This window comes from Fusarium falciforme, chromosome 2 (assembly GCF_026873545.1).
Source record: "Fusarium falciforme chromosome 2, complete sequence".
In the NCBI taxonomy this organism is placed as follows: domain Eukaryota; kingdom Fungi; phylum Ascomycota; class Sordariomycetes; order Hypocreales; family Nectriaceae; genus Fusarium; species Fusarium falciforme.
The window spans coordinates 3298595-3308173 of record NC_070545.1 but is presented as its reverse complement, the minus strand read 5'-3'; the positions used below and the strand labels follow the sequence as shown (position 1 = coordinate 3308173).

Genomic DNA, 9579 nt, shown 5'->3' with positions numbered 1-9579 from the left:
GGTTGGCAACGCCACGACCAGGCCAGTAGGCCTCCATCCGGTAACCTCCTTGCACCGAGTCCCGTCTGGAGCTGTCTCGATGCTGCCCGCTTCTCCACTTTCAATAGCATCAACCTAACCTCTAGTGGCAGGCTTGCGAGTTCTGCGCATCACGAGTTACTATCCGATAGCTGTCCTTTGTCCGAATAGCTTGACGCCGCCATTGACTATTTGGGCAAGCTGCATGTGGCCCAGAGGGAACTGGTCTATCAAATGCGTCAATCGTTGGTCCATTGTACAACTGCCGCTGAGCACTCTAGCTCGCAACGTCTGCATTCCTTTTGCATTCCATGAACGTGAATCAATTTACATCTAAACTTGAACAAGCACCGAACCTCAAAACACTACAAGCGTAACCGTTCCTCATCCCAGACGCCGAATTCCAGCTGGGTATACAGGTCACCGGAGTAACCGTAAATCATTGAGTACCATCACCCATAACCAACGCGGATACATTGCCGCAGTCTCGTCTCCCTCGATCGCTGCCGTCGCGTTTCGGTCTGGAGCAGCATTACACAATCATCTGCGCAACGCCGGCACCTCCGAGGGTCTTGCTGCCGACAAAAGCCTGACCCTTGATACCGGCAAGGAGATAGCAGAGGGCAGCGAGGAGCAAAAAGACGGCGGCGGCAATCAGACTGCTGGCGCCCGAAACGTTGCTGACAAACTGCAGGGTGGACATGACACCGTAGGCTCCGGCGCGCATGTAGTTGGTCGAGATCTTGCGGATAGCTTCGTCAAACTTGCCCGAGGTTGGGCAGATTCGGAGGAGCAGGGGAACCTCGATGAATAGGATAACGAAGGCCGACGCACTGGGATGTTAGTGGTGATTGTGGAAAGGGCCGATCGACGTACATTGCGAGTGCGCAAAAGATGATGCGGACGGGGTTGAATGAAAAGATGTTGGCAATTCCCACTGCCAAGCAGATGATCATGGACAAGATGCCAATCCTGGATTGTCAGTGTCGTTCGGTGTAGATCGTCGCAGCATCAAGCTTACCATTGTCCATAAATGCCTGCACTCAGGTTAGCATCTGCGTGTCTCGAGCATCATGATAGAGCCACATACTAAAGTTGCGCGTCTGAAACTCCTCCTTGAGCGTCATCTTGACAGCTTACGTCGATCTCGTATTCGGGGATGTAGAGGCGATGAAGCGCACACGATAAAGGGCGCGGTCGAGGAGGAAACAATCCGATGTGTCGATAGAGCGATCCCGATCGAGTATTCGTGTGTGCGCGGATGAAGCGAGTGTTGCGACGTGTGTGGTGATGTGATGTTGCAAGTTGTAGGTTGGATGTAAAGATGCACGTAGCCTTTTCGCAAGGAGCTGCTGCTGCTCCAATTTTGAGGCGGCGCAGGCTTGGCTGTCAATAGAAGCAGGTGGAGGTTACGGGGCGACCACCCGTTGCTGGCGGCGGCGGGAGGGCTCTGATTGGCCTAGCGGGCGTTGATTGTAGGGGACTTGGAGGGGACTTGCCGGGTTGAGGCCCTGTCGGCGAGGTTGTTGAGACAGTAGTGATGACGGTTAATCACTGTCGCGACCCTGGATTTATAGGACTCGAATCTCATCTTTGATTGAATCTCTTATTCGGTTAGCATTCGTCGTATTTTTGCCGTATTTCAAGGCAGCGAATTCTTCAACAAGTGATGTACGTAGAGAATTACGCGGCATCGCGGCACTGGGCCAAGCCTCACGCTGACGGGCCAAGAGAATACCCTACACGAGGGTCTCGAGATGCTTGGCATTCGATTGTGGCCCATCGAAGGTGGCACTGCTGTGTGGTTAATGTTGCTGCCTTTGTCTGAAGCAATTCCAATCATGCATTTGAGACAAAGTCAGCTCCACGGATCGGCATGTGACTGTGTGACCTAGCAACCGCCAAGTAGTCTGGGTTACGATTAAAGACATTACACTTACACTTATAGTATTTATCAATCTATCATGTACTCCGTATACCTGAAGTATATTCAATCCATGTTCTGTATGCCCTCCAGCCCTATCGAGCTCAAGATGCGCAGCCTAAGCGATATCGCACGCATGTGCTCAAGTGGAGATCCGTATCCCCGCGACGATGTGCCTATTACATCATCCTCAACACCACCCATCACCGACGAAGAGAAGCCGTTGCTTAGTGCTTAAGCTCGGAGCAAAGTATTGGTCTGCAGATGCTTGAAGTCACTCTGCAGAAGATGACTTATACCATTCTTTCCGACGACCAGGTCAATTCCATCCTGGAAGGCCTCACCGTGGATGAGCTTGAAGAGTTCCGCCATGTTCTGGCTTCATCTCTCCACGAATTCTCAACTGGCGTTCCAGCTCTCGAGGCCGCTTACCAGCAACCGAATCGTATCTCAACTACTCACCCCGAAACTCAAGCCAAGACGTTGTATATGCCCTCTTGCGCTCCATGTGGCATGGGCTGTAAAGGTGAGTTTACTCCTCAGGGTCGAACTATACTGACTAGGTCCAGTCATCTCCTTGACCACCGCCGAGGCTTCTCAGGAGGCTGATTCTAAACCTATTACTCCTACAGGAGTTGTAAATCTGTTTAGACCAGATGGTTCACCGCTGGGCATTGTTCATGCCAGCGCCCTAACTGCTTTCCGCACAGCTCTCGCATCAACCTGTCTACTGGCCCGTCGTGGCCATGTCAAGACCCTGACTGTGTTTGGAAGCGGTTTACAGGCGTACTGGCATATCAGACTGGCTCTCATGATGCGAGGTCATACCATCAAGCACGTTCACATCATCAACCGTCGCTGGTCTGAAAATGCGACCAGTCTTTTGAAGAAATTCGCCAGCATCCCACCCGAGATCAAGGGAAGGGAGGGTTGGGCCGACGTCAAGTTTGGACTCTTGATCCCCGCGTTTCACGAGTACAATCGCCTGCTGAAGGAGCAGATGCGGGATGCGGATGTCATCTACTGCTGCACTTCATCCCAAGAGGACCTATTCGATGCATCCATTCTGACATCTCACGAAGGACGGAAAAAAGGGCGACTGATCATTGCTGTTGGAAGTTATACGCCTGAGATGAGGGAGTTGCCCGATGATCTTCTTCAGCTGGCTGTAAAGCAGTATGATAAACCTCACCGACACTATCATAAGCACGCGCCTGAGGGTGGTGTGATTGTGGTCGACAACATCAAAGGTGTCCTCAAGGAAGCGGGCGAGATTATTGCAGCTAAAATTGGGCCTCATCAGCTGGTTGAGTAAGTCATCCCTCGAATTCATAGCTATTCTGACACATTCAGGCTTGGAGAACTTGTCATGCTTCATCGTCAAGCCCTAGAAGAATCCGACGACCCCATCAGCAGCCAGACATCACTTGCCTCGGATGACAGGTTCGACCATAGCAGGTCTTCCATTTCCACAGTCTTTGGAAGCGATGCCCCGTCTAGTCCTACAGGTTCAGTAGGCTCGGATCCTCGCAAGTCTGGTTCCATATTCCACTTCCGAAAAGGTTCCAACAGCTCTTTGGATAACGAAAAGGGAAAGAAGGAAGACCATCTCGTGCGGTGGTTGCGAGACGGGACGGTAATCTACAAGAGTGTTGGCCTTGGACTCATGGATCTCGTCGTGGGCATGCACTTGGTCGAGGTTGCGAACGAAAAGCACATTGGAACACGTATAGAAGGATTTTAACATGAATTTCAAAGCTAGATATACATAGGTATCGTACACTACTCAGCCACCCAGATAGCAGCCATTCCCATACCGGTTCCCACACACATGGACGTCGCACCAACCTTCTGGCCCGTCCGCTTCAGCTCATACAGCAGGGTAGAAACTTGTCGGGCACCGGTGCATCCCAGGGGGTGACCAAAGGCAATGGCACCTCCCTTGGGGTTGATCTTCTCCTGAGGAATGCCAAGCTCGTTGGCGCACCACAGGCACTGGCTGGCAAAGGCCTCGTTGATCTCCCAAATATCAACGTCGTCCTTGGAGATGCCGGCCTGCTCAAGAGCCTTGGGGATGGCCTTCCAGGGGCCCTGGCCCATAAGGAGGGGCTTGACGCCGACGACCGAGGCGCAGACATACTTGCCGAGGATCTTCTGTCCAAGCTTCTCAGCGGTAGAACGCTTCATGAGAAGCACGGCAGCAGCACCGTCCGAGATCTGACTGGCGTTGCCGGCGTGGATAGAACCATCCTTGGCAAAGGCGGGTCGAATCTTGCCCAGAGACTCGGCAGTGATGCCATCTCGGACACCATCATCCTTGGAGACGGTAATCTCCTTGACGTTGCCCTCCTTATCCTCAACCTTGACCGTAAGAGGAGTAATCTCCTCGTCAAACAGACCAGCCTTCTGGGCCTTGACTGCTTTTTGGTATGACGAGGCAGCGAAAGCGTCTTGGGCAGCGCGGGTAATGCCCAGGTCCTTGGCCATCTGCTCCGACAAGACACCCATGGGAACCTTGCAGTTGGCAGCCTCGGGGTGGCTCTCGAGGAGCTCTGAGAATTCGGTAACGGCACCAGGTCTAAACTGTTAGCAGTGTCGGTGTCAATAGCCAAGCAACTTACCCGTATTGCAGAGACATGCTCTCAACACCAGCACCGATACCGATATCAATCATTCCAGTCTTGATCTGGTTGGCCACGTCGACGGTGGCTTGCAGGCCAGAAGAGCACTGTCGGTTGAGGGATCGAACGGCGATTGACTCGGGGAAGCCAGCCGCCAGACTAGCAGCGCGCATCTCGGTCGCGCCACCACCGGGAGCCAGGACGGTACCGACGCATAGATCCTCGACGAGGGCGGGGTTGATCTTGGAACGGTCGAGGATGGCCTTGAGGACGCCGGCGATGAGGTCAGCAGCCTGGGTGTCCTTGAAGCCGCCCTTGCCACCCTTTGTGAATGCGGTTCGACAGGCGGCAGTGACGACAATCTGATTTGTTAGAAGGTGTACACTATGCGATGCGATTCAAGAAACATACATCATCAGGGTGCTTCTCCAGGATCTTGTCGCGACCGCCGGCGGTCGGGTTACCAGAGATCTGGCCGCCAATTTGAGAGATTCGATCGATAGCTGTCGCGTGTCAGCGGGAATACAGCCAGCACCAGGGCTGCTACATACCACCCATTTTGATTTACTAGGAGTTTGAAGTGTCGAGTTCAAGAAACAAGAGCGGCGACTGATTAATATACAAGATGGTCTCGGGACCTCGGATGTTGTCAAGGTCAGAGTCGCAACAGCTCGAGTCAAGACCCGCCGACCGAGGCATCTCGTCGCCCCAGGCTTGGCGGTTCTAGCGCCACATTTTAGCGCCTTTCACATGCCAGATCCCCCAGCTTTCGGCGGGGAAGACCCCAAGATGGTTCTGGAGAGTTGCGTCACAAGGACAGAAGCTGATTGTCAGCGGTCAAGATGTGGTATTCTAAGCATAGCACGTGGTATTGGATTACGCAGATTCACAAGGAAATAAACAAGAACCGAGTTTCGATTGGGCCTGAAGGAATGCGCAACGGGATATCAAGGTAGTAAACAACTCCAACCAAACCGAACCAAACCAAACCAAATCATACCGCAAATCATTAAGATAAGCACTCGCTCCATGCGAACTCTGAAAGTGCTGGACTCCGTGCTCCATCGTTGTAAGACACTATTGAATACATGTCCGAGTTGGAACCAGAGTCGTCTGCCGAGGTCGAACCACCAGGCAATTCAAGTAGAGGAGGATTTACCCTGATCTCTGGAACCGACGGAATAGTCAGATTTAACGGCGGTCTCTGCGGCTCCGGCGATGTCGGCGACGAAGGTGTAAACCCCCTGGACCACACGCCAGGAAGCAACAGGCTGTTGTCGACCGAGGCATGGCCTGGGTCTGGGGTAGATGATCTCGGACCTGCAGCAGGTTAGCGTCTGCCGAGAGTGACATGGGATGAAAACTTGCCTGTGTTCTTAATCAGACCAAGCGAGGTGAGTGCTTCAACACCCAAAGTGACACTGAAGCGTCGATCTGAAAACTTGCGGATGGGCAACTTTAGTGTTCTCTTGGTGCTTCCGACCTTTTCCACATCAACCACGTCGAGAGAGCACCAGAACTCGCTCCCTCGTGTTTCTAATCTCATCATGGGAGTGGGGTGATAAGCAACACTCCAAGTGCGGACAAAATCCTCATCGACGGCGCTTGTCTTTTCTCTGGGACAACATTTGGCGATGCATGGCACGCTCTTTGCGCGAATCTTGAGCGTGATGCGTATCATGTCGCCGTCTTTGACGCGGGATGGGACTGGCTGAGGAATTGAAAAGAGTGGTGATGCTGGCGACGTTGGAGATGGCGATTCACTTGGCATCGGAGAAGGAAAGTCCATCATGGTGACATCTGGACTGAGAATCTCCAGATCCGGAACGCGCCTCTGTGATCGAGCGCTTCTGGAGGCTTCCAACTCGTTGCATAGCCTTGTGATATCTTCCAACGGACCGTTCAGCGAGCCGATGGACGAGGCTCTCCTACTCCTAGGAGACCTCGCCCCTTGGTCAAAGATCTGATCGAGGACAGACAAGGCCTGGCGTCGATGGTGTTTATTGGGGCGGTTTGGATTCCGTTGCCGAACAGCGGACAAGGTCATGGCGGACTCTGGTTGGGTGAGATTAGGCAGCTGAAGTCGTACACTTTGAATGCTTTCAACAGCTGCGGTCGAGATGGCGAAGCGGGAAACGTAAAATTCTCCAGATTTTTAATCAAGCGCGGGCATTGCTATTTATGAAATGAAAGTGTCTACGAGATGTTCGGTGGGCTTTATGTTGTGTCATGATTCTCATTGTCTTTGATGTTATCCATCCATACCAAGGCAACAGCTCCGCACCAAATGTGCACTTTTTATTATCCAGTCAAGTTGTAAAGTCGGTCCAGACCGCTTCTCCAGCGGCACAAGGCAGACTGGCGATTGGCCATTAAACACCACCAGAAATCATGCTTAAACGAGAAGAGATCGGTTTCGGTACTTGAATCACCACAGCCCGTGTCGTTCGATGGGAGGGCTGTGCTCTCGCCGAGGTGCGCCTCAACGGTGATTCGGAGAATGTGCACTTTGGGCACCAAATCACTCACAATTCCACTGTTTGGTGCAATCCATGAGCCACGCTGCCTTATCGCCTAGGCAAGGCAGCTGCTACGCCTTAAACTGCGTGAAAATGCATCGAGAGCCTCATATCCCTCATATCTCGGGCGTAGGCTCTCAAGCGAACCCCTCTAGAATGAGGCTCGCGATTGTCCACGTCAACCTCTACCGTCTTTCTTGAGCCTCATCGTTCGCAGATGCCGAAAATCTCTTCTTCGTACTACCTTAAAATATGCCGTTGTGTTTCCTACTTTTGCTGTCTCCATAGAGCTTCACTATATTTATTTATCGTCTTCAGTCGCATCATTTACCCAGTCTCGGTGTCTAGTCCAGCTTGCCACAAATGGACATTCTGGAACACTTTGGGTCTGTAAATACAGGACAATGCTCCCCGATGGACAAATTCTGTCGGCCCGGTATTATTGGCTCTTTGGCCCCCAACTTATCCCCATCTTCAGAGATGCGATGTCTAACCAGAAAGTCGGCTGCGGGCTCGCCTTGTTATGTGGCGGTCAAGGTAGGTGAGGTGTTCTTGATGGCGACTGGATTCAATTAACTTTTCAAGGCTTTGTTCCCATGCCAGTCGCTTGCACCAAGCCCTGAGAAGCATCGGTGTCGACGGAGACAGTCCAAGGGATCTCTCCGCATGAGTTGGGTGAGGAGCCAGAGAAAGCATCCAGTACCTGGAGAGTGTCGACGGAGACAAACGACTGAAAAGAAGCAAGACAAAAAGGAAGATGCCGGGTCAACCACTGACCCTGAGCCCGACAAGGGACAATACGTTGACATTTGCGAGCAGAGCACTGGGGAATATAAACTGGAAAGCTTACAGGACCGACTCGAGTCCTTGTCTATTAGCGACAGCCGTCCCAGGACCATCAGCCCTTCTATTGAAGAGGCCTTCAACTTAGGAGAGGCCTTGACTCCGCCTGACATTGAGTCCTTTGAGGATGAGACTGACGACTATTGGACGTGGGACCTAGAGACGCAGCAGTTTAAACACTGGGATGAGGAAGACAAAGAGTGGGTATACTTCCCCGAGATCTTTGACTGAGGCTGGAAAGGATATATGCAAAACCATGATTAATACTATCGACTCGTAATCTCTACTCTGTTCTCCGTTCCCATGCTCCGCCGTCACTCCGCTGTCAACTCCGTTGCAGCTTCACTGCTCAATGACTTAATTCTTGTTCTCTGCCGGCTTCTCCACAGGCTTGTCGTCAGGCGAAAAGCTCAAGCTGATGCTGTTGACGCAGTGACGCTCGTCAGTGGGCGTGTTGAAACCCTCGCCCTTGAACACATGTCCGAGATGGCCACCGCAATTGGCACACACAATCTCGGTGCGTGCCATGCCAAAGGTGCGGTCCTCGTGGCGGACGACGGCCCCGGGGATGCTGTCAAAATAGGCGGGCCACCCGCACCCGGAGCTGAACTTGTGGCTGGCCTTGTACAGCGGCGCGTTGCAGCCGGCGCAGCTGTAGACGCCCTGCTCGGGGTAATGCTTGTCGTAGGTGCCCGAGCCAGGAGCTTCGGTCCCCTTTTCACGGAGGATGCGGAATTGTTCTGTCTTTGTTAGCACAGTAGTGAAGCGGACCGAGAGGTTAAGTACCTTTGTTGAGGACGGCCCGCCACTCGTCGTTGGTGCGTTTATCGGGATAAGACATGTCGGAGGATTTGGAAGAGCTTGAGCCAAATAGAGCACTCAGAAAGGGAATACCAGACATGGAACGGAGGGGAACTGGGCGAGATGGAATATGAGGTATGCGTGAAGGTCTCCTAGCAATGTTGGAGAATGAATAGATGAGTGTGGATAAGAATGAGAAGCGCATTGGCAATGGTGATGATGGACTCTTATATCTGCTTCAGGTGAAGCTCATGGTCGAGGGTAGCGTTTTACAGCGTATCGATGTCTTACCCGCAGCGACGTGACAAATCATTGTGTGGAATCGAGGAATAGTTGCATCATAGGTAATGGAACTCGGCGCAGCACAGCCACTAGCCATGCGTATCGTTAGCTTTATTACTGTAACGGCTCAGCCCAGAGGAATTCCAAATCCCGAACTGATGGGAATGATCTGTCAGGAATGGATATATATCAATATTAAAGTGTGGCTGAGCCGGATCATTCGTCACAAGGTTCCGTTGGGAAACTGAAAGAAAAAATGCATCTATTCACATGCGTATTCATCAATGAATCAATGCCTGCAATCAACATCCTTTATTATCAACCTTGTCCTCAGCTGCAATCCCAAACACTGCTGCAACTGTGGCGGTGCACCCAGGGGTACTAATTACTGTCTTGGGCTGCACTAACGCTGGGTAGCTAAACCGCTGTACACTGACCACCTTGGCACCTCCCTACCTCCAGGCCGCCATCATCCATCGATCACTCTCTAGGTTGCCACTTTCAACACCTCGAAGCACTCGCAAGGAGCGCCCCATCTCTTCGACTGCCCTCGACGGCGACAACTTTACTC

At 52.4% G+C, this 9579-nt stretch overlaps 5 protein-coding genes across 5 annotated transcripts; 2 read left to right on the top strand and 3 right to left on the bottom strand.

The window, feature by feature from the left end:
• Positions 1–550: 550 nt before the first annotated feature.
• On the bottom strand, positions 551–1145 carry NCS54_00295400 (Hypothetical protein; the record flags this gene model as incomplete). The annotated part of the gene is made up of 4 exons (XM_053148541.1): positions 551–851; positions 895–990; positions 1040–1055; positions 1109–1145. 4 exons carry the CDS (start codon positions 1143–1145, stop codon positions 551–553), a joined length of 450 nt encoding a protein of 149 aa, XP_053004516.1.
• Positions 1146–2206: 1061 nt separating this feature from the next.
• On the top strand, positions 2207–3686 carry NCS54_00295300 (Hypothetical protein; the record flags this gene model as incomplete). The annotated part of the gene is made up of 3 exons (XM_053148540.1): positions 2207–2468; positions 2512–3253; positions 3296–3686. 3 exons carry the CDS (start codon positions 2207–2209, stop codon positions 3684–3686), a joined length of 1395 nt encoding a protein of 464 aa, XP_053004515.1.
• Positions 3687–3724: 38 nt separating this feature from the next.
• NCS54_00295200 (Acetyl-CoA C-acetyltransferase) lies at positions 3725–5121 on the bottom strand (the record flags this gene model as incomplete). Its single annotated transcript, XM_053148539.1, has 4 exons — positions 3725–4520; positions 4564–4925; positions 4975–5066; positions 5115–5121. The coding sequence occupies 4 exons, from the start codon at positions 5119–5121 to the stop codon at positions 3725–3727; spliced, it is 1257 nt and encodes a 418-aa protein (XP_053004514.1).
• A 2441-nt stretch (positions 5122–7562) lies between these two features.
• NCS54_00295100 (Hypothetical protein) lies at positions 7563–8156 on the top strand (the record flags this gene model as incomplete). Its single annotated transcript, XM_053148538.1, has 2 exons — positions 7563–7619; positions 7668–8156. 2 exons carry the CDS (start codon positions 7563–7565, stop codon positions 8154–8156), a joined length of 546 nt encoding a protein of 181 aa, XP_053004513.1.
• Positions 8157–8282: 126 nt separating this feature from the next.
• NCS54_00295000 (Peptide-methionine (R)-S-oxide reductase) lies at positions 8283–8931 on the bottom strand (the record flags this gene model as incomplete). The annotated part of the gene is made up of 2 exons (XM_053148537.1): positions 8283–8665; positions 8712–8931. 2 exons carry the CDS (start codon positions 8929–8931, stop codon positions 8283–8285), a joined length of 603 nt encoding a protein of 200 aa, XP_053004512.1.
• Between the last annotated feature and the right edge of the window lie 648 nt (positions 8932–9579).